We start from the raw sequence: 27,878 nt of genomic DNA on the forward strand, positions 1-27,878 counted from the left end.
CAGTTCCCGGCATGCCCGGGGAGGCGGGGCCCAGAGGCCGCGCCGGCGCCGGGGCTCACGTGGCTTCAGCATGGCGGCGTTTGCCGACTTGGACCTGCGGGCGGGTTCCGACCTGAAGGCGCTGCGCGGGCTCGTGGAGAACGCTGCTCACCGTGAGTCTCCCGGGCTGCGCGGGCCGCCGTGCCTGCGCTGTCTCGCTGTCCCTAGGCTGTCGAGCCATGCTCTGGAGGGACCCGGCGGGCCTAGTTCTGGTGTCCTGGGGCCTCCGGCGTGTCCTTAGAAACTGATGCCCCTGCGGTGTTACTCTGACCCGAGGCGCGGGAAACTCGAAAGCCCTGGGGAGATGTTACCCAGTCCAGCTCCTTCTGTCTTGCGAATTGAGGAAACTGAGGCCCTGACATGGCGGGGGATCTGCATGGGCCCCACAGCTGATGGATGGAAGAAGACGGGGCTCCCAAGTATACGCCTACACCAGTGCCTTTCATATCGCCCCTTCCTAAGTCTCTTGACATTGTCCTGATGCTGTCAAATGCGGGAAACTGATGCAGAGAGGGGGAGTCCTGTGGGGGCCCTGAGAATGGGGACATGTGGTTCCGAGTGTCGGAATGTTATTTACACGGAGAGTAAGTGGGGGCGGAGGACTTACTAGGAGGGTGGGAGGAGAGCAGAATGGCTAGAATGTTACTCCTGTTTGAACCCAGGGGAAACAAAAGCCGAGAGAGGTTAAGACCTTATCTTAATTATTGAAGTGAATCACAACTGCTAAGTGGGCGTAGAAGGGTTTCAAAATAGAAGAGGTTTCTTCAGGGTCTGTTAAGTAATGGATGCTCAGTAAATATTTGAGAGAGGAAGAAAAGGACCTTGGACAAACTCGAGGGGGGAGACCACTATTTTGACCATAATATGCGTTATCTTTTAATATTAATATCCTGTCGTCACCGTTGCTGTTTAAATAGCTTAAAGATTGGAGTCATGATTTAAACATATTTTTGAAGTCCACATGCCCAGAGCAGTGCTGTGTTGAGGCTGATAAAGCCAGGCCTTGGCTTCAGAGAGTTCTCAGTCTCTTGGTGGGTAGCTCAAAGGAGAACGTGGACATTGGTGTGAATTAGTGGTCATCCTGTTTCACCTTAGCAAAAGGGTCTCTGAAGAAGTAGAAAGGGTAAAAAGCAAAAGAAAAAAACAACGGAAAAGTAAGAATGAAGTTGATAGTGAAAAAAGTATAAATTTGATGAGATGAAAATGAACATAGGGACACGAAAAAGAATAATGGTTGAAAGAAGATAGGCAAAGATAAAGGTCTTTGTTATCATGCTGATAATACATCACCAAAGTCAAACAAAGCCCTGTGTCTATGCTAGGCACTGTTCTAAAACATCCAGCATGTGTTATCTCATTTAATTCTCATGACAGTTGTATGAGATGAATCCTGATATCATCACCATTTGGCAGATGAACAACCTGAAACTTAAGGTTAAGTAACTTTTAAGTGGTAATGTTTAGGTTTGAGAACAGGCAAATCTGACTCCAGAATCCATACTCATAACCATTCTTCTGCCTTGTAGTCTTGACATGAATTGGTATGAGCTTATGTGTAAAAGAGGTTGTTGTATTTGACAAGAATGTTCAATTTTTCTTTTCAGTGGGCTATTCAGTTGTTGCCATCAATCATGTTGTTGAATTTAAGGAAAAGAAACAGGTAAAATAGGATTTCTGACATTAATAATAACCAGCATTTATAATTATTTTGTGTGTATCAGTAATGTGGAAGCTACAGATGAGCACTCTTTGTGCATTATTTTATATGTTAATAGTTGAGCTGATACATATCTGTACAAATGATAACTTTTTTGTGAAGTGCTGGGGTATGGTGTAAAGATTCTTAAAGTCGATCTGATAAGTAACTTTTTAAAAAGTGCATTGTTGTTGTTTAAACTTTAATCACAATAGTTCATCTTTTTTATTTTACCGTCATGGACTCATTACTGATTGATTTCCCTTCCGAACATACTAGTAAATATGTGTATCTCTCCTTAGGCCAACAATTGTTCCTTACAGATTGTTTCAGTCTAAAAAACTGTTGTTCACCCTTCCTTTCCATTGATGTTCTCAGCTCCTACTCGGCTTCAACTGTCTTTACATGGACATACACACAGCTTATTTAGTGTTTCTGCATGCTAGAAATAAGCTTTCTGAAAAATTATTCTTTATTTGTTGTAGGAAATTGAAAAACCAGTAGCTGTTTCTGAACTCTTTACAACTTTGCCAATTGTACAGGTAAGTGCTTTGTTTAAGAAACATAATACGTACTCAGCCAGTTCAGGCGTTCCCAGTCATATGTATGGTTCTCTAACCTGCACTGCCCGTTCCTTTGTCTACCAGTCCTACCTTTCCATGAAGACTTAGTTTTTCCATGAAACATTATGTACGTCTCTTTTTCTCTAGCTATTCAGGTATACCTCAGAGAAACTGTGGGTCTGGTTCCAAACTACCACATTAAAGCAAGTCACGAATGTTTTGGTTTCCTGATTCATGTTAAGTTTATGCTTACCTTGTTGATTAAGTGTGCAGCAACGTGGAGAATCCCAGGGATGGGGTAGCCTGGTGGGCTGCCGTCTGTGGGATCGCACAGAGTCAGACACGACTGAAGCGACTTAGTAGCAGCAGCAGCAGCATTATATCTAAAAAAACACAATGTTTATCTGAATTTTTAAATATTTTACTGCTTAAAAATGCTCACCATTATCTAAGTCTTCAGTAAGTTATGATCTTTTTGCCAGTGGAGGGTCTTACATTGATGCTGAAGGCTGGTGACTGATCAGGGTGGTGGTTGCTAAAGGCTGGGGTGGCTGTGGCAATTTCTTAAAATAAGACTGATGAATTTGCTGCATGAACTTGCTTACTTTCAGTACAATTTCTCTGTAGCATGCAATGCTGTTTGATAGTATTTTACCCACAGTAAATCTTCTTTCAAAATTGGAGTGAGTCCTCTCATACCCTGCAACTGCTTTATTAACTAAAAGTTTGTGTAATATTCTCAATCCGTTGTTGTTATTTCAAGAGCTGATCAAGTTCAATGTCTTACATGTGTGTGATTTTTGACTCTAAATTACAATAGTATCATCAGAGATCAGGGAATTCCCTGGCAGGCTAGTGATTAGGACTTAGGCAAAATCAGTAATCACAGATCCCCATAACAAATATGATAATAATGAAAAAATGTGAAATGTTGGGAGAATAACGAAAATGTGACACAGAGATGTGAGTGAGCAAATGCTGTTGGAAAATGACGCATTATAATAGACTCGCTCAATACAAGGTTGCCACCAATCTTTAGTTTGTTAAAAAAAAAAAAGACAATATCAGTGAAGCACAACAAAGCAAAACAATAAAGTATGCCTCTATTATAAATTCCTTGAGAGTTAAGGCTAGGGCTTTACTGATCTTCACTATTCCTTATTGTTAGTACTTTTTAATGAGTACTTTCCACTGCTAAGGAGGAAAATCAGTCATCTGTATTTTGTGCTTTTTTTATTACAGGGAAAATCAAAACCAATTAAAATTTTAACTAGACTAACAATTATCGTTTCGGATCCGTCTCACTGTAATGTTTTGGTAAGTTACTTTTCTTCTCTCTTGGTCTTGTAAGTTGTATTGATTAATGTTGAACACTTGCTTTTCAACTCACCTCATTCTTAGATCTTCCCCAGCCCCCAGTGTATGACACTTGACTGCTCTCCTTAGCTCAGAATTCACATGGTATAATAGTCTCTTCTATTCATGACACATGTATAAGGATTAAAGATTTAAAGAGTCTTCCAGCAACTGGTATTCATTGAACTTACATGACCCAGACATAGAGTACTGGTGATGTTGCTATGAATAATACAGATATAGTCCTTTGGAAAATGAGAAGAACATTTAAAAAGTGGGAGATAGTAAATAAGGAATGTTCTAGGAGTGTGTAACAGGAGGCCAAGCTGAGGAAGCTGATGTTCAAACTGTGGCCATATGAATCAGTGAATGTTGTTGGTGCCAGAGAGGGAGAGGATAGTCCCACAGACAGGATAAATTATGCAAGGTCCTGAATCCCAAAAAAACATGGTGCATGGTGGGAAATGAAATGCCAGTTGAGTTGAGCCTGATGACCTGTCTAACCTAGGATGATGTTAGAAGGGTAGGTCTGGGTGAGCAATTAGGAGAAGCCTATGAAGGTTTTAACTAAGGGAGTACAGTTTTGAGATTTGCATTATAGAGAATGGATCAAAGGGGATAAAGGTAGGGGAGGGGAGGATTGACAGGATTTGATGTTGATTGGATCGAAGGTGGTGACTCCCTGCTTTGGCCTGAGCAGCCAGATAGGTAGATGGTCCCATTTCCTGGGATGAAACATACAAAGAGAAATAGGTGTCAGATCATCATGTGTGAGACACAGTAGGTTATTGTAAGAGTTCCAGTGAGAAGACAGCCACGATCGTGTCCAGCTCTTTGTGACCCCATGGACTGTAGCCCACCAGGCTCCTCTGTCCATGGAATTCTCCACGCAAGAATACTGAAGTGGGTTGCTATTTCCTTCTCCAGGGGATCTTTCCAACCCAGGGATCAAACCCAGGTCTCCTGCACTGCAGGCAGACTGTTTACCAACTGAGCCACCAGGGAAGCCGCAGGAGTTCAAGTGGAGCTTGTCAAATGAGTAGTTGGGAAAAAGGACGTGGCCCTCGGAAGAGGGACCCCAGTTCAAGATACTCATTTGGAAGTGGTCGCCTTGTAGAGAGTATTGTACGCATGAGAATGGATGAGACTCCCCGGTCAAAGTATAATGTGGGAGGAGAAGGTCTGGGACAGCATCCTAAGGAATAGCTGTATTCGGTGGTGGAGGAGAGGGTGAGCCAGGATGGGAGACTGAGACGGGCCGTCTGAGGAGTAGGTGGACAATGAGGAGCATGAGAAGGGTGAGCAGCATCAGTGTGCCTGAGTACTCAGTCAGGAGAAGGGCTAAAACATGTCTTGGCCAGGCAGGTTCCCTAATGACATGGTGGTCATTGGTTGCCTTACAAAAAGCCATTTCCATGGAAGTGACTGGGCTATGAGAAAATATAGCCAGTGTCTGCTGCTAACTTTGCTTAAGAAACTTCACTCCATGGAGGAACAGAAGGCTTGGGAGGCTGGTGAGAACCTGCTGTCTAGATTCTGTTTCTTAAGTGGAGACTTGCAAGTAGCCGGTACTGATGTGAAGAGTCAGTGAGGGAGAAAGTGAGATCTCTGAGAACCTGAGCTGTTTCATCATTAGCTGGGATGGCCTCCTCTCTCATAGAAAAGGAGTGATCAAGGAAGGGCTGGCCTCCTTTCTAACAATTAGCATTGCTAAAGAAATTATGAAAAACCAAATTTGGGAGTTTTTTATAGCTGCAGGCTGCATTCTGGTTCTCTAAGCCTGGGGAGACATAGAGTTGACTTTTTATGGTCACAGACTGATTTTTCTCTTGTTACCATGGACATCCTGGTGGCCCCTTTCAGTCCCTGTTCCAAGTGGGAGTGTCAGACAGAGGAAGAGAGTACTGGATCCTGACTTTTTCTGAGACCTGGAACCTTCCCTGTCTTGGCATGCATCTGCCCAGTGGGTTCACTTAGCTGCTCAAGCACAGTACCTGCTGCATCTCTTCAACCGTTCTGTTTCCTCCTTTAATTTTTATCATGCTTTTTCTTTTTACAGAATAAGAGGTAAAAAATTTTAAAGGTGCCAAAGGGAAAGAAAAAATGGCACATATTATCTCATCATTCAGTGACTGTATACTTGAATATGTATTTTTTCAGCCTTTTCACATGCATACGCATACAGTATCAGTTTGAGACTTTCTTTTATAAACTTTAACTGATAAATCTCTCTCCTTCTGTCAGAGGACTCTTGGTTATTTTCTTACACATCTAGCAGTTTAATTTGTATTTAACCATATTCTCATTGTGAACCTAATCACATCATAGTCAGTCATGTGTGTTTCTCATCTCACCAAAAAATGATAAGCTCCACTGAAAGCAGATATATGCCTTAAATGATTTGGTATCCCTCGTGCCCTACACATAGCAGGTGCTCAGTAAGTTTCTGGCAAGCTCCTCCGCTAGCTTATAAGAGCAGGAGCTGTCTAATTTGATTTTTGTGTCTCAAACAAAATGTTTGATATACAGGTAAAGCATGACAATGTGGGAAGGAAGGAGAGATGATTGGGGAGATGGATGTTGATAACTAGAGTCTTATATGCTGAGAAGGTCTTTTCTGTCAACATACAAAGCAAAACAAAAATGTCAGCGGCATAAGTATTACAAGTTGAAATAGAAGTGCAGCCAGGACGCTAGTCAGAATCCCATATGCATTTGTTGTTGTGTTGTTACTGTACGGTAACATTCTTTTCATTTTACTAGAGAGCAACTTCTTCAAGAGTCCGGCTATATGACATTGTTGCAGTTTTTCCAAAGACAGAAAAACTTTTTCATGTAAGTAACAGTGAAAGAAAATAGTACTCATTATTTTACGTAAGAAGTCTGATGTTGTACCTTTGTAGATGACCTGTTTCATCTCATCTGGAAACACTGAGGATTTTTCATTTATACGTGGAGTCCTGGAACTGCCCAAGAGTGTATTTGGGTGGCATATTTTGTTTTGTTCATTCTGCTAGATATTTGATGGGCTGATATTAAGAGAATCCATCGTTTTCCTCTTTTTGTTCGTTTTTATACTTAGAGCTGTGCTGGGTCTTCTTTGCTGTGCAGACTTTTCTCTAATTGTGGGCAGGGGGCTGCTTTTCATTGTATTGCATGGGCTGCTCTTTCAGGTGGCTTCTCTTGTTGTGGAGCTCTAGGGCAAGAAAGCTTCAGTAGTTGTGGCTCTCAGGTTTCGTTGCCCCGTGGCATGTGGGATCTTCCCATGTCAGGGATCAAACCTGTGTCTCCTGCATTAGCAAGTGGATTCCTTACCACTTCAGTGTCTGTTCTTGCTAATTGCTGCTGCCTGTTACAGAAGAAAGGCACAAGATTCTGCTGTGGCATAAAAGATCTTTCTCCTTTGTGTGCTCTGAGGTGTGGTCCATATGCTAGCATGATCATGGCCTTCTAGATACCCTTCAGAATCAACTATCTGCTGGTACTATTCCTTTTTGTTTAAGAGAACCTTTATGAATTTCTTTTGTCCTTTTCAAATGGCCATTTCTGTGACTTTTTAGGAGGCAAAGTTGTTTAATGTATATGCTTATTTTGTCAGCTTGAGATGGAACACACTGGGAGTTGTTAGTGATCACAGGAAAAAAGAAATCAACTGTAATAATAGTTTTTCAGGAATATGTTTTACTGTGTAAAGTGAGATATAGCCGCTTTTAGAAATTTCGGAATGTTGACTTTGTCTCGGTTCAAGAAAATAGCCATCTACCAAAAGTGTATCCACCAAGGGGATATTATGGAGCTGGTCTTTGATGTTTTAATTTTACAGTATAATCGATTTTTAAGTAGTCTGTTCTAAAATTATAAGATTTCCCCTAAGTTTATTCCAGTAGATGGAGCTGTTGACTAAGGGGACTCGTGTGTGATAAATTTAGTTTTTGAGGTACACTCACAATTTTCATTGTTTATATTAATGCAGGGAAACAGCACAAGTTAGCAATGAATTCCCCTTTTTTGGCGACTCCCTTCCTAAAATGCTCAGTTATAGTAATTCTCTAGAATTTCATTTCAGAAAAAAAGGAAGTAGGATCGAATGGATCTTAGATATCAGAGACCCCTGTGAAAGCTTTTAAAATCAGGCAGGCTCAGATCTCCACCATGGGAGATTCTGATGAGGTAGGTTTGGGGTTGAGCGTGGTATCTGTTTTTTTTAAGTTCCACGTGGGATTCTGATTCAGTGTGGAAACCTTTAAGAGAAACATGAATATGTCCAGATTTGTTAAACAGCAACCCAATTTTTTATTAAATATTAACAATTTGGTTAAAATGTAGACTGAAAGTTGGTAGTATACCTAATTTTTTATTGTACTCTTGTGTTTTGAATTGATTTTGAAAAGCATACATTTCCATAGCCATTTACGTGATTAGAGAAAACAAGAGCCCAGGGGGTAATTGGGATGGATGCTTATTATTATCCCCATTTTGTAGAAGAGAAAATTGAAATTCAGGCTAAATGATTTGTTAACTAGGACTGTGGTGTTAGAATGCATTATAATTTGATACAGTGAATTTATCTTACTGTTTTCCTCAGATTATTCTCAAATTTTAGGTCAGAAGTACGAACACATGATAGTGGGTGGAAGAGTCAGAAATATTCTGGAAGATGGATAAAAGCTATAAATAATTGGCAGAGTATTTGTTTGGAATTGACTGTAGAAAAAAGTTTTTAAAATCAGAACATTTTTCCATATCTTACCCATTCTTTAAGATTCAGTTGAAGTTGGCACTCCTTGTTTTCTATAAAAAATCTATTTGAAAAGAGATTTTTCTTTTAGTAATAAAGCTTGAAATTGGGTCAAATGCAAGCAATTTGTTGCTTAACAGGTTATGTTTTATTAAGTGATTTTGTTTACTAAGTTGATTATTTAAAATGTAGGCAAGTGTCTCTGTAGATAGGATATTCTAAAACTAAGGTCTCAGAAATGAATCATGGGATGATTTGGGAGAATGGGAATTCTAACATGTATACTATCATGTAAGAATTGAATCGCCAGTCCATGTCTGACGTAGGGTGCAGCATGTTTGGGGCTGGTGCATGGGGATGACCCAGAGAGATGTTGTGGGGAGGGAGGTGGGAGGGGGGGTCATGTTTGGGAACGCATGTAAGAATTAAAGATTTTAAAATTTAAAAAAAAATAAAATAAAATATTAAAAAAAAAAAGTATTCCTAAACACATGTTAACAATTAGTAGTATGAAATCTAACCACCTTAAATAGCATTGTTTCCATGGGAATTAACGTACTAGTTCCACTCAAGAGTATCTGAAACATATCTCATCGATAAACCCTTTTTCTCCATAGTTACCCCAGGGGATAAGGCAAAGATGAAAGGTTGTAAGCTGAGTCCATTGGCCAGGGCTTCTTGGGATGGGGGTGGCTATGGAATATGGCAGAGAGAGTTACATAGAAGTTTCAGGAGCTTCTGAGTTAGTTATTCCCATTTAGGATTTTTAAAAAAATTTTTATTGAAGTATAGTTGATTGTTGTGTTATGCTGTGAAGCATAATGATTCAGTTACACATATTTATTTTTCTTCATATTCTTTCCCATTGTTATTCCCATTTAGGACTGGACAGAATGAGGAGAATTCAGCCTGTTTAGTCAGGGGCCTCCAATCTACTTTGAGTGTATACTATATCAATTTGAAAAAATACTGGTCCTACATCCCCAATATGTATGTGTTTATTTTCTTTTAAATTATTTGCATGCTCCATTATATCAGTGTGCTTTATGAAATAATATACAAACACTGAACAAAATATTTTAAGAGAAGGAATTAAAAATAAGTGAAAATTGAAGTTCTCTTTTCTTCCTGCTTCCAAAATCCATCCCTTACCCTTTGCAGAGCGTTATTGTACTAACACCTGAGGCTACTGAAAGGGCAGATCTTTGCAGGCTCCTTTGAAGGTGTGGTCTGGCTGCACTGGTGTCAGATTTGCCATGAAAATTTGTTAAAATGCAGGTGATTAGACCCTGCTTACTGAATTGATTGCTGGGTGTAGGGCCTGGTAATCTCCATTTTAAGCAAATTCTTCAGGGGAGGGTTGTTTTTTTTAAACATGGGTTAGGTTGGGAGGATCCATTTATGGGCATCTCTTTTCACTGGCAAGCCTGGCTCTTCCTTGCATAAAACACCAGTCTGACATCCATGAAGGATTTGGGGGAGACTGAACCGTCTCCCTCTTATTCTCCTTGTTCCATAAAATCTAAGATAAGTGTATGTGTGTATGTACCATTTGGGGAATACCTTCCTTAAATCCTCATAGGAGTCTTTGGCCAGAGGAAGGTTAAGAACAGTTGATATGAATTCATATACAACCTGCCAAAACCACTATAATCAAATTCTTAATCACAAGTATTTGGACATAATGTAAATCATTTTTAATGATTTAGAAAGTATTTCATTATACTGTGAACATTAGCTCTTAGTTTATAGTTACCTAAGTGTATCAGTTGAACATTTGGATTAATAGCTAAATAACAAAAGAATTTGGTTTGAGACATTTTAAGTCTAAGGTGCCAAGTAGAGCTGTCCTTTGTAACTGAAAATTTATTATAATGCATGTATTTAAACCAACACAAGGGATTTTTTTTTTAAAATTAACCCTGGGGAAAAAAGAGCAATACATAATCAAGTAACCTAATTTAGCTTTACGCTGGGGAAGATTGTTTTACAGGCTTTTAAGAAATGAATCAGCTTTTTTGAAAAGAAAAATAATTTGTGCTTGTAATAATAAATTCAAAGAGTGCAAAGAGGTATACACGGAAAAGTACACCATCCTCCTACTTAAAACGCCTTGTCCCTTTTCTTTAGAGGCAACCACAGCCAGAAGTTCTTGGGTTTCTTTTCAGAAGTATTTTTACCCAGTCCTTCTTCATTCGCCTCTCCCTCTTTCCTGCCTTCCTTCCTGACACCTTGCTTTGTTCACCAGACAGTGTGTCTTGGCAGTGGTTCCATAATATCCATTTGAGCGGCACCTCACTGCATAGAAGGAGTCAGCGTGTTCTATTGTGTAAAGCGACCCTGTTTGTTTAAGTAAAATTGAGGAACGTTTACTTGTGTCTAACCTTTTGTGATTGGCACTGCAGCAGATGTTCTTTCACTAATAATCCTGAAGCATTTGTAGGGTATAAAGCTATAGAACACACTTGTGGTCTCTATGGGATACCTTCCTATAGGTGAAATGTGCTGACGTGTGTGTGTAAAATCTTGATACCTATTGCTGAAACGCTTTTCAAGACTGGTTTTGAAAACCCTGTGAGTCCCTGTTTGTTTGTTCTTGAGTCACCTGTATATTACTAAACTTTACGATCTTTGCCAATCTGATAGTGTAAAAATGGCAAGCTGAATTTGTTTTCGTTTTACCTGCTATTCAGAGCTTTTCTCATCCATTCTTAGCAAATTTTCAATGACTTTTATGAGTTAGACATCTGTAGCAGTTGAGATGGGACAGGTCCTTTATGAGCTGAGTGTCTGCCAGAGCAGTGTTACTTCCCAGGCTTACGAAGTTACTGTGACTATCTTAAAGCCAGGCAGCCTCCGATCACTCCCTGCTTCCTGGAACCCTGAAGTGGGGGTAGCAATGAGTGGAGCAGGGACTCTGAAGAAAAAGTATAAGATGTGACAGGCCTGTGATTGCTGAAGGTCGGGCCTACCCTACAGGGCATTGTCACCCCCTCTCGACCCATTTCTCTTGGTCGTTGCCACTGATGTTAGATTGCCAGCACAGCCACCCTGGCAGCTTGAATTTGTTCATCAAGCCTGACTATACCGGCATTGATAGTGAGGCTTATTTTTTGTCATAGTAGGGAAGAGCCAATTCTTTTTGTCTCTGTAAATCAAATAATGGCAAAATGAGAGCCGAATGTGCAGCTTCTGGCCTGCACTTTTAAGCTAGTAACCACTCCTCAGCTTTATTTTCCTTCCCTGTTCTTCCTTTTATCCTCATTTCCTTATCCATTTATTTTGTCTTGCATGTATTTTTTTATAAGCAGTTTCAGATTTCTTTTGGAAGTAAATGCAGTGTGTCAACAGTAATAGCAAGAATGAGAAGAAAGGAAAGAGAAATTAACAGTTGAAAAAAAATGCATTCAGAATCATTTGATTTACAACAGATCTCCTTTGACCATTTGTGGAGATGCTTTGTTTCTATTAGCATTTGAACAAAATGCTGTTGGTAGTGCCATGTAAGTGTTTCTTTGACCACTCAGTAGATTGATTGGACCTAAAGATGTGGGACAATTGCTGGCACAAAAATAAATAATTTCTGGAGAAAGTGGACCATGCATACATTCCTTTTAGCTTTTTTTTTTTTTTTTTTTTTGATATCAGAACAGTTTCCTTTTTCTGGAACAGTCTGAAGTAACCTTCCAGAAACTGAGCCTCTCTTAGCAACCTCTCCTTGTGTAGCTGACCACGGATTAGAGGGTCTCTGGACCATGTCTGTTGAGATGTTCTGTAGACATACCACCCTGCTTCAGCTGGATTACCGCTAAACCATTCAAACCAAATGTGAATGGCTAACCATTGGTTTTGCAAAAGAATGGATGCATTTGAACACAGAACCCTACAGTGTCTTTTGAGTGAGCCATATCTGTTTACATTTCTTTATATCATGTTTGACCCTGCTGCTGCTAAGTCACTTCAGTTGTGTCCAACTCTGTGCAACCCCATAGACGGCAGCCCACTGGGCTCCTCCATCCCTGGGATTCTCCAGGCAAGAACACTGGAGTGGGTTGCCATTTCCTTCTCCAATGCATGAAAGTGAAAAGTGAAAGTGAAGTCGCTCAGTCGTGTCGGACTCTTAGCGACCCCATGGACTGCAGCCTACCAGGCTCCTCCATCCATGGGATTTTCCAGGCAAGAGTACTGGAGTGGGATGCCATTGCCTTCTCCAGTGTTTGACCCTGCCACATTCTTAATGTGCCAGTTTGCTTTTGGTTTTACGTGTGTTTTCTTCTTGACAGGTCGCTTGTACACATTTAGATGTGGATTTAGTCTGCATAACTGTAACAGAGAAGCTGCCATTTTACTTCAAAAGACCCCCTATTAATGTGGTAAGTGTCACACTTTGTTCTGTGAATCTCTAGATGTGCCTTAACATGCTGGGAAAGGGGCAGAGGAAACTGCTGTTTTTAGAGGGGGAAAATCAAAGGCTAGTAATAAATAGACAACTTAAAGGATTTTATTGTGCAAGCTGACTAAAGGCTGAAAGAAAGCTTAATATAAAAAATAACTAGTAAATTACCAAGGTGTGTTTGAAAGGCCTTAGAAACTCAACTGTGTGAAGGAAATTTCCTAAGCAGATAGCTAATAATAATGGACACTTAACAGTCTTCATGTTGCATATTAAGGAGACAGAGAAGCCAAGAAAGGAGGAGGGAAAAAATAGGGTTCTCATGGCAGCAGCAAACTGGAGAGGGGAGTGGGAGTGGCGGGGACAGGAGAGGGCAGGGAGTGGAAGGCACAGCAGGCACAGTCTGTGCCCAGTTAAAATCTGCACTGAGCTGCGCTGGCTCACACAAGAACCCAGCGTTACTTTTGTAGTAACCAAAGAAGGTGACCCCGCGTTGTCCTCCTTCCTCTGCTGTAGAATCCTTCTCGTTACCTTTCTACATGATTTCTCATTTTCTTCCACTCGGTATCTTCCATCTGTCACACCTTTTTATAAGTCTTATTCTGTCATGACAGTGAGATTGCTCTAAGGTTGGCACAGCTGTCGACTATTTGCATTGGCAACCGGATGCTGGGAGGAGTCAGGATGCTATTTTAGAACAGAGTCTTCTGAAGCTGTTTCCCATTCTCAAAAAGTGCTGTTGAAGGAGAAAAAAAGGTTTAACAGTCTAGATTACATACCCAACCCTGTCAGAATTGGGAAATTAAAAATTTATGGATTTTTTTTCAAGATAGGTAACTCCCCTATTCATTTGTCTCTGGAGAATCTTTTGTTTCCCTCTCTGCTGCTAAGGAGTTGGCTTGATGCTGAGAATAGGCAGAGACGGTAAGGAGGAGAAAATTGATCTGTATGGTATGGAAAAATTGAATCTGGTGTAGAAAAAGTTTAAGATGGCTTATGTTCTACCCCTGAATGTATGCTACTATAAAGCATTCAGGAGTAATATTTTGAAAAGTATTCAAAATTTTAAAGTTATATATTTAAAGGGAAAACTATTAAACAGCTCTTTGCTGATTAATAATGAGAATACTACTGAACATATATATAACAACACGCTCAAATCATTGTTTCCCCACGTTCTTGGCAGTACTTATAAATAAATGAGTAAACACTTTTAAAAACAAGGCCCTAAATCCTCACATTTTAGAATTGGAGATCTATGTTGTTTTAACAGCTCACTTGTCAAACATGGTCAAATGAAGGCAAGAAGAAGCTGTACAGCTCTTCAGACCCAGGGTTGGGACAGACCAGATTGATTTCCATTAGATGAGACCTCCGATGTGCCCCAGCTACCATGTTGAAAGCTCAAACTAACAGAGTACTGGAGGTGAGGACAGTCTTACTGGCCTCACATGTTGTTGCTCCCCTGCGGGAGCAGGCTTTGTCTCCAGAAGTTTGCCAGGGCTTTTTACCAGCTTCAGTTTGCCCTTCCAGTTTACATGTAAATGGCACCCCCCATAAGTTGCTCTTAAACTTTCAACTTCTTTACTTTTCTCTTCACCTTGATGAACAAGGAAGGCCATTTTTTAGATGACTTTGCCTGAGTAAACCCACATACAATACTGTGTTCTTGGTTGGGAGGAGACAGTGACATGTGATGCTAAGGCCGAGTCCATGGAATGGACAGCAGTTCACGGCACTTAATTCTTCTCATCCCGCAACAATGCTAAGCTACCCAGTGGCAGTTTTGGGGATGTCTTTCTGTTGGTTTCTTATGAACATGCCCTACTATGCAACCCAGCTTATAAGCTTCTAGGAAGCACCAACCGTGTCATGGTCTTTTCTTAATTACCCTAATACCTTCTCTTTAATAGGTCCTCCCTAAAATTTTCAGCTGAACGAGTATACATCTAATTTCATATTGTCAGGGTGCAACTTGGGGAACACAAGCAAATCCCGCAAGCCATTAACCCTTAGCTGGTTGTCAGGGCTCGGCAGGCAACCTCCACAGTGAGAGGAGTGGGGCACTGGGGCATGAGGAGGAGACGCACCAGGACAGCCCACCTTCCAGTTCCATCTGTGAGTTCGGGAAGGTACTATTTTTTGACGGATATTTTTGGCCACATTCCCACATTTTTTAATGTAAGAATTCTGAAAAGTAAAAATTTGACAAGTGAGAGGGATATGCAGTATTTAACACAGTGTCTGCTTTTTTTTAAAATCTGGTGTGAACATTTTACATATGTTGTTTAATAAAAACTAGATGATGGAGTGGAGGGAAGGCTGTGCAGCCTTATTTTTAGTCTTTGTCTAGTGTATAAGTAGGCTGCGGTGTGAATTGGTCAGGAAGCAGAAGAGTCCCTGTTAATTTCATTCACCTCTTTCATTTAAGAGAAACTGGAATTAAAAGTTAAATTAACTAAAATTAAAAGCTGGAAGCATAGTGATACAATAAAAGTTAGTGAGTTTGCTGTACAGGGTAAATAAAGAGCAGTTGTATAGATGTGTGTATATTATTTATACCTGATAGTTACACCTGTTATGGATTTGGAACTGTATCCTTAAAGTATGGAAATATATTCCCTATGAAAATACAGAAGATGCAGTGAACGTGGGGAACAGTTTAATCTTAAGTCCTGGTCCTTGCATGCTCTTTTGGCCCTTAGAATGAATTTGTCTTTGACCATGATTAGTGGTTGGCTTGGTTTATAAGGATCACAGTATTGGATACAGATCTTAGTTTGAATGGAGTGGTGAGGAAAAAAAAAAGGAGCAGTAAGATACTTAATTTATTAGTTTTGACCTCTTGGCCATAAGGCATGTGAGAATTATCAGCTCAGAAAGTGTGGATTTTAGGTCAAAGGGTACAGATTTTCACTTAGAAAAAGAACTAATTCCGAGGCTCTAATAACACAGAATGGCCGACCGTAGGTAATAGTCCAGTATTGTAACTTAAAAGTAGTCGAGAGAAGATCCTAAGCAGTCTCACCACAGGAAAAAAAAAAAAAGTTAACTTCATCAGGTGATGGTTGTGTTAATTATCTTGATCTTGGTAATCATTCTACACTGTAGAGCAATGGTCCCCAGCCTTTTTGGCACCAAGAACTGTTTTCTTGGAAGACAATTTTTCTACGGACTCGGGGCTTGGGGGAAGGGATAGATGGTTTTCACTTTCGCCCGCCGCTCATCTCCTGCTGTGTGACCGGGTTCCTAACAGGCCATGTACTGCTGCTGGTCCATGGCCTGGGGATGCCTGATGTAGAGTATATGTATATCAAAGGATCACACTCTATACTTCAAATATATACATTATATTTTTCAATCATTCCTCAATACAGCTTTAAAAAAAGAAGTAAAAGAAGGTTGCAATTATGAAGCAGGGCCCAGGAGCTAAGACATACCAAAGCATTCCTTATATGTAATTTTTAGCAGCTTTCATCCCTCTTGGTATCTTCACCACATGCTTAGGGCACCATAATTTCAGTTATGTTAATTCCCTCTAGAATCTCCTACAAACCTCCTCTGAAGTCTAAGTAACTTTTAATAGAATCATTTTATCTTGTTATAGTTGGGTTTCAAGAAAGTTGAATTCAGCTCCTTTTCTTGGATAACCAAATGACCTCTAATAGCATTTTAAGGTTTAAACTCTCTCACACTTGCTCTCAGCCCACAGCTTTAAGGTGGGGTAGATGTGAATTCTCTCCATTATGCAGGTGATGTAATTGAGACTCAGGTAGCTTGCATCTCACAACAGGTACATATCTCTCTCAAAGGTTAACTTGGGATTTGTACTCAAGCTTTGATTCTAAATCTGCTGTCCTTTTCCTCTTGGGAAATGTGATTTAAAATTACAGCAGAGCTCTTTGTTAAGCACAGAGTAATTTCATATTTTAAAACATCTTTATGAATTCAGGTTTTGAGAAGAATTTTCTTTAAGCAAAACACCTATCTTCACCTTCATTTTGATTTTTTTTTTTAAACAGTGTTTTGCCATTCAACAACAACCAAAAGTTTTTTGAGCTGTTTTCAATGATTGTATGTTTTATGCTCTCTTTGTGAAGTTTTCCCTTCAGCATTTTCTCTAGCCCTAATCCATTTGTCTTCTTGGTCCAGTTAGTCCCCACTGAAAGAAATCCAGTAAGTAGTACCTGAAGCAATGAGGTTGTTCCAGGAATCTTTCCATATATCCTTGAGTTGGGTGTGACTGCTCTATAAACTTTATTTTTCATCACACATACTGTGAACCTAAATGTGTTAAGTACTTTATGGATCCAGTGCTTGGAGCAATGCCAGCAAACTTGGCAGTAATGTGTGGCAAAAAGCAACACCACCCATCAGAGACAGAGTGGGAAGACTAATGACAGACTGTGGAGATGGTTTCACTTACGTCATAGACAAATGCTAGTCTCTTTAATATATAAAGAGCTCCCAGAAGTTGATAGGGCTTCCCCAGTGGCTCAGACGGTAAAGAATCCGCCTGCAATGCAGGAGACCTGGGTTCGATCCCTGGGTTGGAAAGATCCCCTGGAGAAGGGCATGGCAACCCACTCTAGTATTCTTGCCTGGAAAATCCCCATGAACAGAGGAGCCTCACGGGCAACAGTCCATGGGGTTGCAAAGAGTCAGACATGACTGAGCGACTAAGCATGCACACAGAAGTTGATAAGCTTAAAAAAGAGATGCTAAATCCAAAAAAATGGATTAAGAACATGAAAAGGACATTTCACAGGAAAGGAAATACAAATAGGCTGTTAACATATGAAAAGATGTTTAAATCCATCATGCTAAGAGAAATTCACATCAAAAATCACCTATCTGTTTGGCACAAACCCAGAAGTTTGACGATACATGGTTGTAAGGCTGTGGGAAAGCAAGGGTTCTCATCCTTTGATTTTAACTGTGTAAGTGGAGCAATCCATATGAGGGAGGGGATAATTTGGCAACAGCTATCAAAATTATACATGCTTTCCCCTCTGACCTAGTGTATTAGTTGCTTGGGGTTACCATAACAAAGTACCACAAATGGGTTGGCTTAAACTAACAGAAATGCATCAACTCACAGTTCTGGAGACTGGAAGTCTGAAATCAAGACATGATGGGGTTATGCTCCCTCTGAGACCAGTAGGGGGATCCTGCTTTGTCTCTTCTAGCTTTTTGTGATTTGCTGGCAGTCTTCGGTGGTTGCTGACCTGCAGCTGCATGCTCTGATTTCTGCCTCTGTCTTTACAGCATGTCTCTATGTCTTCACGTGGTCATCATCTTGAAGGACACCAGTCGTACTGGCCTAGGCGTCTGCCCTAGTCCAGTAAGACTGCATTTTAATTTACATCTGTAGTGACCCTGTTTCCAAATAAGGTTGCGTCCTAAATACTGATTATTAGGACCCCAACATAACCTTCATAAGAGACACAATTCAACCTGTAATACCCAGCAATCCCACCTTAGCATTTATTCTACAGATACATTGGAACAACGCCAAACTATCAGAGGCTTGGTTAAGCATGCCATACCTCTGCAGTGAAGTACTGCAGCTCTAAAGCAGCGCTGAAGTTAGGAACTGACATGGAAAACCCTTCAAGTCAGAACCACAGTGTAGTAGGCTATCTTTGGGGTAAAAAAGAGGAAAACAGATGTTGTTCATATTTGCTTATATTTGTATGAAGAAACTCTGGGAAAAGACATAAGAAATTACTAAGTGTGATTCTGGGAGATGGGGGTGGGGCAAACAGGAGCAGAGATACAATTAAGACTTTTTGGTGCTTTCTTGTGTTACTTGATATGTGAATCATCTGAACAAGTTACCTATTTCAAAGAATGATACACCAAGAGTGTCCTCCTTTGCAATTCAGTAAAGAACTAATTTTTACGAAATAAACAGGGAATCTGTATATTGTCCCAGTAATCAACCCCCTATTTTCTTTCTCTCTTCTTTCTCTTAAGCTTTGCTTTAGTTCTTGGAATTTTACCACCACTATCTCTTTTCACACGTCACACACCTGCTCTTGGTTTGTAGCATCGTTATGACTTATTTCTCATTAGTAAAGAAATATCTGCTTATTCCAGAACCTTTGGTCAGAGATGCAAACAAAAGCTAATCAAGCAGGCACTGGCATTCTTTATGAAAAGGCTGTTATGAACAATCAGTTGATGAGCTTAAGGCAATTTACATTAAAATGGTCTTGGAAGCGAACACAGGTAATGAGTCTGTATTTCATCTATCTAAAATTTTTAAATAAAGTGTTATGAAAGAAGTGTTCACAGCCTTCAGTAGCACATTATCTTCAGTTTCTGAGTTTTCTTTCCATTTTAAAAGTGAATTTGATTAATGTACTAAGATCAGAATCAGAACTTTTTTCTTAAAAAAATAATTAAGTGGATAATTGTGTCCATTTACCCTCTCCATGCCCAAAAAAGTTTTTATTTTGCTCTGGTCCCAAGGGGGTGGGAGGCAGGGGAAGTAGCAAAAATTCTCTGGGGCCTGGTCACCTAGTTCTGTGTCACCTGCATCTTTTATTTCTCCCCTTTTGCATCTTCCTGACTTGTGTTTTAGTTCAGCAGCTAGAGGGATGAGGAAAAGAAGTACATGTAAGTAAGCCTCTTTGGCTAATTAGTAGTTTTGGTTAGAGAAATAGCCAGGAGGATAGTTGAGAATATGGTTGAAAGACATGATTTGGTTTGTCTGTGAATTTCAGTTTGCCAAGTTAACCCTGGTTTCTTTTTTGATGGATAATCCATAGTGAACAGCATTATCGTATGACCTTTTTTCCATAAGCTACTATTTATTCCCTCAGAATATTAATATATTAAATGCTTTTTATATAAAAGAACAGCTCTGTGTTACTGAGAAGTATCATGATACCAGCTTCCAAATGTCCAAGCTAGATAGGGTGAATAGGGTATATCTTTGTGCCACAAAGAATAGCATAACAGACACCATTCCCAGATATAATCAACACAAGACGAAGAACTGGGGGCAGGAAGAAGCTGTCTGAAAAAGAGGGGGAGGTTGCAGTGTGGAAAACAGTGTGTAAATGTAATTAAACTAGGATCAGATATATAGGGAAGCTAAAATAAAATCTGGGCACCTCAAGGCAGCAAGAAAAGGAAAGGGAAGATTAGGGGATGGAAGAAAAGAAGTCTGTGTTCAGAAGACAGATTTTTTGCATTACTTTTTGCACTCAGGAGTAGACCTCCAGCCGTCGTCACTGGACAGGTCCCAACCCATCTGCCTCCTGGTCTTTGCCTGCTTTACTTACTTCGTTCCTTCAAAAGCCCACTGCGGCCACTGCGGCTCCAATCATCACCTCCATGAGAAAGTCCTTAGACGTTCTATCTGGCTACTAAGATTAATTCTGTCTCTGTTCTAAAGACCTGCATTGCTGGCCCTTCCCATCCTCTTCTAGCCTCCACTTCCACCACAGGGCTCCCCATTCTCTCCTCCCCAGCCTTTGACCTCCACACGCCCGCCACTCCCTCCCGCCCTAGAGCCTCCTCATATACCCCGCCCGCCTCCACCCTGCCTTGTGCAAGCCTTCACTCTTCTGCTGTTCAACTGATTAAGTCCTTCCTCACCTACACCTAGACTTCTCCTTGACATTACTTAGCACAGTGGAAGTTTTTAACTTTTGTGTACTTATTTGATGGTCTCCCCCATTAAACTGGAAGTTTCTAGAAGAGAAGAACCGTGTAAACTTCTGCTCACCATTCCCTTGCACAGCTGGCTTGAAACCCCTCTTGTAAATGGATGAAGATGCAAATCACCCTTCAGGGAAGCAGAACAGTGTAGTAGTGGATTTAGTTGCCACCTCTTCCAGGCTGAACTCTCAGTTGATGAGCTTAAGGCAGTTGGCATTAAAATCGGCTTGGAAGCAGGAGCTCAGATAATGAGTCTGTATTTCATCTATCTAAAATTTTAAATAAGGTATTACCTGTGGATTCCACCCTATTAAGAACACCTTAAACAAGGAAGTTTCTTTTTCTCATGTAGAAGGCCAAGCTTCCAAGCTGGGCAGTATTGTCAGGGATGCAGGCTGCTTTCATTGTTTTTGCTGGGCATTCATGAGCCCCGCTTAAGCTACTGACTCCGTTAATAAAGAAAATGGGGAGATCAGAGCAGGACAGTAGCTATCGCTGCCATAGTGCTTTCTAGGCATTGGGGGTGCTGAATAAATGCATACGACTCTCTCTGTACGGTGCCTGGCACATAGCACTTCGTGGGTGTCTGTGTCTCTTCCTTCAGCATATGCGTACTGAATCGCTTCCCCTAGATGTCTTCTACTCCTGCTCTTAGGATGTTTTTGAGTTCTTCATTTTTTGTTTCTTCATTCTTGGATCAAATTAGGTGGTCTACTACATTTGCAAACAGTCTGCCCTTCATGTAGGGAACACGTCTCCGATTTCCTTTTGATAGTTCATGGAGTAGTTAGCCCTTCTGCCCCACCACTGGGACACTGCTCTCCTCGGCCTCTTGATGGCTCCTGTTTATAGAAAGTCAGCTTCCCCACAGCTCACATAAACTCTGTTGATCAAGTAGAGCCAAAGATCTTTTTTTCTCCCTTGGATGTTGCCATCCGGGCACAAATATGCCTTTTTTCAAAGCTGTACCTGGACATGCAGGAGTTAGGCAAGGAGGGACGGGGTGAGGAAGGAGGTGAGAGGGAAGCTCAGTGAAAATAAAGTAAGGCAGCGTATGGTAGCCTTGACAGTTTCCTTTGCTGTGTTTCCTATGAAGGCAGTTGACCGAGGAGTGGGCTTTGAACTTCTCTATAGCCCTGCTATCAAAGACTCCACGATGAGAAGGTACACGATTTCCAACGCCCTCAATTTGATGCAGGTCTGCAAAGGAAAGGTATGGTTCCATAATTTTAGGGTGTTTTTCAAATCTGATTGTTTATTATTAATATACTGGGATTATCCAGCTGATCCTTAGAGCAAAAAGTTCTCAAGGCCCAAGAACAAATTCTCCCATTTCAACAGGCTCTGCAGGTTTTAAGAGAAAGAAAAATACCCTAGGGAAAAATAACACGAAGTGGGGAAGATGTGTTGAAAGCCTTTATCTTTCAGTAAAGAATTGGCCATTTACCTGCTGTGAAAGAATAGTCTGGAGAGCAATTATTTGTCATTATTGAGTTGAATTAAGGTTACATGCCCTTTTCAACTAGTTTTTTAAACTGATTCATCTTTCCTAAGATCTGTTGGGAAGGCCTGTTCTGTTTCTTATTTTAGGCTGCTTTTAGTTTGACATGAGGTCTTTCATCCATCACCTTAATTATGTACCTTATCTTAAGAAGAAGTTGGTGTTTATGTTAAAATTTGATTGCTGGTTATTTGTATTGTAAGACTCTTCAGTTTTTTCCCACATTTATCTAAGATTAATGTTGATTACTTTCTGTTTTGTAGAATGTAATTATATCTAGTGCTGCAGAAAGGGTAAGTCTGGCATTAAGTACTTTGTTTTCACTTTTCAAGTTTTAAAACTAAAAGATTTCTAGGGTAGAAATTAAAATAGTAATGTAATAAAAGGTTGTGTTTTCATTTTTAACTTCATTTGCTCATTGTAATTAGTGAAGAGCAATTTTATCCCTATTTATCCCCATTCTTTTGGGGCTTCAAATTTTGTTTATATAAATAGTCTTTGCTTTATATTGCTATAAAATGCTTTTCAAGGGTCTTTTATATTTTCAAAAATGTAAGAAATCCATCAAAATTATAATGACTTAAATTTATGCAGTTGACTTCCTTATTTTTAGACACTTAAGCATCCTATTTACTGCAGATGAAGTCATTGAAATGTTATGAATAACTTCTCTCATATCTATTTTTTGTTCATTTTATTTTAGCCTTTAGAAATAAGAGGCCCATACGATGTGGCAAACTTGTATCCTTTTCTGAATAAGAAGTCATTGGAATTTTCTTTTAGGGAATTTGGTCTATTAAACTTTAACAAGAGTTTTAAAACTATAAGTTTATCAACTAAGAGCTTCAAAAACAAATTACATCTGGCTTAAAGTGCTTTATCCTTTTGTTTTCTGGATGAAGGGTAAAGTAGAAACGAAGGGGAAGAGTACAAGTTTAGAGTTAAATGAGTCTTTTCTCAAATGCTTTTTCCATTTGGGCTAAGAACTGTAGAATTAGTGTCTCTCTCGGGGCCAGGGCAGCTGGCATTGTTGGTTATGTTTCTGTTGGTCTGGTGTCCTCCGCTGACTCTTGGCTAAAAGCTTTAACGACCCCCAGAGGGTTGCTGTTTGGGCTGTCTGAAAGCGATGCCAAGGCCGCAGTGTCCACCAACTGCCGAGCGGTGCTTCTGCATGGAGGTGAGCACGTTTTTCCAACAGAATCACTGTGGTCATGTTAAGAGCCAGTCACTTCTGTCAAACAGTTGAGCCATATCAACTTTTATTATCCTACCCCTCAGAGTTCCTTTAAAGTCATCTTTTCTGAACCCACTAGCCATGTGCATCAATGCTTTTCTTGCCCTTCACGTCAAGCTTTATGTTCTGTAGTTCGTGGAATGAATATACTTTGCCTTGAGTGTTGAATGCGTTCTTCAAGCTCTTCATATGTATCCCTGCCTACATTTTGATAGGCCTCTAGTTGCCCTTTCTTCTAGAGGGACATGCTTTCCCTGCTGAAAATCACTGATTGAGAGAAGTGAAAAATACGTGTAAGCCATTAATGAGGAACACAAAAGCACCAAATGCATTTTTAAAGATCCAGCTAGCAAACTCAGATCACAGCTTTGCACATTTATTACACCTTGTGGTTCTTTTCTCATTTTTGTTTCCATGTTCAAGTATGTGTAGACTCCACGTTCTTTTACTCACATTTCATTTATATATATATCTACCTCCTTACCTTAATTCCACTACTTGAAGGCACTGAATTTTTTATTCATCAGATGATAAAAATTGAACTAGAAGTGTTTGATATGCCAGGACTTTGGAGAATGAAAAAGAGGCTTTTTAAAAGAAAAAAAAATTTGTACTTTTGATCTGCTGCTTTTATCTTCATTCTCTTTGTAATTTTTAGTACTAGTGGTAATGGTCAGGAAGCAGTTTACTTGATACCATCTACATGAGTGTTAAGCTTCAGAATTGGTTGCTACATAAAGACTAGGTTATTTAACAAAAGAATAGTTAAGTTATTGAGGGCTTGTATATTATGTCTGGATTTTAATGATCTGATTTCTGCTTGGGAGAACTGGTTGCTGTATTGACTTACCGTGAATTAGATGATTTTGCTTTTGTTTTCAGCAGTTTTAGTTTGAGATTCTTTCATTACATACATACCCTAATCCCACCATATAAGCTCTGGGAATGACCAAATTAGAACTTTTATCAAGATTTTCTGAAATTAGGAAATAGTTCAAACTGGTGGTTCTGCCATTATTTTTGTCTAAAGTGATGTAAGGTACCATCAAGATTTTGGGTAACAATTAGTGGTCTAAAACAGACTAAGACAAAGAAGGGAAACTAATTTTAAAAATTTAATAGGGAAAAATATGAAGATCTACTCTTGACTTCAAGAACCTCAGCTATTCAACTTAAGTTATATCTAAAGCTAGGCTTTTATGGAAGCTAAACTAAAAGAAGTCTCGTGGACTTTAACAGCATTCCCATTCATTCCAGTTGTGCCCCAGACAGTCCTAGTTTATGCTTATTTTCCCTGTAGAATTAATAGCACATCTACAGGATAAATTGTAATTACCATGGTTTTAGTTGACATTGCGGTCAATGAGACAGTAGCGTGGTGGGATACTAGGGTTATTAATTCAGCCTAAGGTTCAATTCAGTTCAGTCGCTCAGTTGTGTCCAACTCTTTGTGACCCCATGGACAGCAGCACGCCAGGCTTCCCTGTCCATCACCAACTCCCAGAGTTTACTCAAACTCATGTCATTGAGTCAGTGATGCCATCCAACCATCTCATCCTCTGTCATCCCTTTCTCCTGCCTTCAATCTTTCCCGGCATCAGGATCTTTTCCAGAGTCAGTTCTTTGCATCAGGTGGTCGGACTATTAGAGCTTCAGCTTCAGCATCAGTCCTTCCAACGAGTATTGAGGGCTAATTTCCTTGAGGATTGACTGGTTTGATCTCCTTGCTGTCCAAAGGACTCTCAAGAGTCCTCTCCAACACCACAGTTCAAAAGCATCAATTCTCCGGTACTCAGCACTCTTTATGGTCCAACTCTCACATCCATACATGACTACTGGAAAACCATAGCTTTTACTAGACAGATCTTTGTTGGCAAAGTAATGTCTCTGCTTTTTAATATGCTGTCTAGGTTTGTCATAGCTTTTCTTCCAAGCATCTTTTTAATTTCATGACTGCAGTCACCATCTGCAGTGATTTTGGAGCCCAAGAAAATAAAGTCTCTGACTGTTTCCATTGTTTCCTGATGAAAGTGAAAGAAGAGAGTGAAAAAGCTGGCTTAAACTCAACATTCAAAAAACTAGGATCATGTAATCTGGTCCCATCACTTCATGGCAAATAGATGGGGAAACAGTGGAAACAGTGAGAGCCTACGTTTACATGAAAAGAATTACTCGATTCTGAGGCAAGAGGATTCAAAGCCTCACTGTTATCCTCTGTGTTCGTAAGACCCAACTGGCACCTGCATCATCCTGAGTCCCCATTTAAGGACACCATTGCACAGAAGCACTACCAAAAGATGGTTAATTCTTGGAGGCTGTGAAAACCCTATCATGAGAGCAACTGTTGAAAACAGTGCAGGAGCAGACACCTAAGAAACAGGAGAGCTGAGACACACAGTAGTAGCTGGCCGTCCACACTGGAAGGCGTGCTATAAGGAATCAAAGTTAGAGGAGTCCTGTGGGGTTCTAGCAACCAGTGAATGGCAATTTTAAGGTCAAGACAGAGAAAAGAGGTTCAGGGTCTACTTTAGTAACTATATAAAAATCTTGTTTTTCAGTGGTTTATAATCTTGTTGGCTTAGATTAAGAAGTAAATGTTCATGTGATTAAAAAACGAATATTTCTGACATGGAACTAAAATAATTATGAAACTAATCCTTTTTGTTTTGTTACAAACATTTTTGTTAATTGCTTTTCACAATTTAATTCTTATTTTTTATTCTGCTGATTTTTAGACTTTTACTCATAATCATAGTGATAAAATAGACATCTGTAAGTGTAACATTTTTCTTGGTGAAATGCAGATTTTGGTCAATTTGTTTGTTTTGAGGTTCTCTGATTATCTTGGCATGGTAATGACCTTGAGAGAAGTTTTGTCCCTGTTTTTATAAATTAAAATGCTTTTAAATAACTAAGAGAAGTTTAGTAGACTGGTAAATTAATCTTGATAAATTAGAAGGTAATATTTAACTTTTTAGAAATGACTTGACTTCTATTACATGAAATAAGTCTTCATTAAATTTGTATTTATCAAGTCCCTTTGGTTTTATCTCTCTTGTCACCAGAGGGTCTCGCTTCCTCCCTCATCTTCCCCGTTTCCAAAGGACTAAGTTTGAATCTCTCCAGGGCACTGTGACCTTTCACAAACTGCCCCTCCAGCCTTGTTCCCCGCTGGCTTTTTCACACCCCTCCTTTACTCCAGTCATCTTGTCTCCTAAGTATTATTTTCTTATCTCTCTCTCCATATCTTTGCAAAGGAAAACTTTCCTCTTTCTTTCCCTTCTTTTGTGATAGTGTTACTTCTTTTCTGATACCTTCCTGGTGCACCCAGGCAGGGTTACTTCTTGTGGGATCTCCATTCCTATCATATTATTGCATTTGCCCCTGATGTGCTTTCAGTATGGGTAGAAAGAGCACTGTTTAGGCATCTCAGAGTCCTCTGTAGGTGACACAGCGCCTGGCCCTGTAGTACATTTTTAGCAGAAGTTAGCGAGACTGAAGTTGAACTCTGCTGCCAGCCTGACCTAAACATCTGATAATTTCCATTCTTCTTTGTCCATTGTCACCAACATAAAAGAGGTCAATAACCATGTGTATTATTCTTTATTCACTCAACAAGTATTTCTTAAACATTTGTTAAATAGCCAGGCATTGCTGTATGTTGGCCATACAATATGGTTGATTCTTCAGACAGACACTCATGATCTAGTAAGGGACACAGATAGTGAATGGTCTGGCCAGAAAATGAAGTGAGCACACACACCGCCGTGGATCAGTACGGCTGGCTGTTGTACCTGCTGTCCTCACTCATCCGTCTCTACCATGCTTTACGCGTGTGCTGCCCCAGCCTCTGAAACTTGGTTTCTCCTACATGAGATGCCGTTAGAGATAACTTGCCCTGTAATTTTACCCTTGAGGGTAGTCCCTTTGGAATGAACTGGATGTTAATATACTGATATTTGTATAAGCTAGGGGCAGGTAGAGGTGATAGCAATAAATGGCATCAGCACTCAGCAGTTCATACAGGTTTATCATTCACTCCCGCTGTAAGTCACAGTAACATGGTGATGCTTGTTACACCACCTCTTTAAATCATATCTTAACTTTAAGCACCTTGGTTTCCTTGTTTGATTTATAGAAACTAGAAAAACTGCTTTTGGAATTATTTCCACGGTGAAGAAACCTCGGACATCAGAAGCAGATGATGATTCTCTTCCAGCCTGCAAAAAAGCCAAGTGTGAGAGCTGAAAAGAACCCTCCATCTCAGTCGACACTCTGCCCTTTCAGAGTGCATCAGCCACTCTGAACAGAAACGGAGCCCCCATATGATTCACTGTTTTCACTTGGAGCCAGATGTCACTAGCCTATAAAAACAATCTTATATTCAAGCCATTAAAATAACAAAACCTAGTAAAACTAAACAAAAAAACCCTGTCCCCTTAATGAGTTTAGATATATTTTAGGAGAAAAACAAAGACTAGTTTGCTCGTCCTTTGCATTAAGTGATGATTGGCAGGTATACTTGAGTAAGATCTTCCAATATAAGAGACTCTTTAAAAATGTTTCTTGTCCATTTTGAAGTTCATGCTTTTCAGCGTCACTTGGTATATGTGGCTTATTATTTTTTAGATTTACTGCTCAAAAAGTGATTATTTTGAGGACTATTAAAACTTTTGCTAAGGGA

The 27,878-nt window shown here is 40.0% G+C and overlaps 1 protein-coding gene across 3 annotated transcripts; it reads left to right on the top strand.

Moving 5' to 3' along the window:
- RPP30 (ribonuclease P/MRP subunit p30) lies at positions 1-27,878 on the top strand. 3 transcript variants are annotated; one of them, XM_069567712.1, is made up of 11 exons: positions 1-152; positions 1,644-1,699; positions 2,221-2,277; positions 3,541-3,615; positions 6,418-6,489; positions 12,676-12,765; positions 21,556-21,672; positions 22,224-22,253; positions 22,664-22,701; positions 23,058-23,137; positions 27,333-27,878. In XM_069567712.1, the coding sequence occupies exons 1-11, from the start codon at positions 71-73 to the stop codon at positions 27,440-27,442; spliced, it is 807 nt and encodes a 268-aa protein (XP_069423813.1). In that variant the 5' UTR covers positions 1-70; the 3' UTR covers positions 27,443-27,878. The 3 variants fall into 3 exon arrangements, 2 of the variants coding, with proteins under 2 accessions (XP_069423813.1, XP_069423814.1); XR_011252174.1 differs by having other exon boundaries at positions 24-152; positions 23,042-23,137; XM_069567713.1 differs by having other exon boundaries at positions 24-152; positions 12,676-12,769; positions 21,560-21,672.

This window comes from Ovis canadensis, chromosome 22 (genome assembly GCF_042477335.2).
Source record: "Ovis canadensis isolate MfBH-ARS-UI-01 breed Bighorn chromosome 22, ARS-UI_OviCan_v2, whole genome shotgun sequence".
NCBI classification, from domain to species: domain Eukaryota; kingdom Metazoa; phylum Chordata; class Mammalia; order Artiodactyla; family Bovidae; genus Ovis; species Ovis canadensis.

Coding starts and splice junctions, on each gene's coding strand:
- RPP30 (XM_069567712.1), top strand. CDS start 71: ATGGCGGCGTTTGCCGACTTGGACCTGCGGGCGGGTTCCGACCTGAAG. Junction 2,278..3,540: donor CAACTTTGCCAATTGTACAG/GTAAGTGCTTTG, acceptor TTTTTATTACAG/GGAAAATCAAAACCAATTAA. Junction 12,766..21,555: donor AAAGACCCCCTATTAATGTG/GTAAGTGTCACA, acceptor TTTCCTATGAAG/GCAGTTGACCGAGGAGTGGG.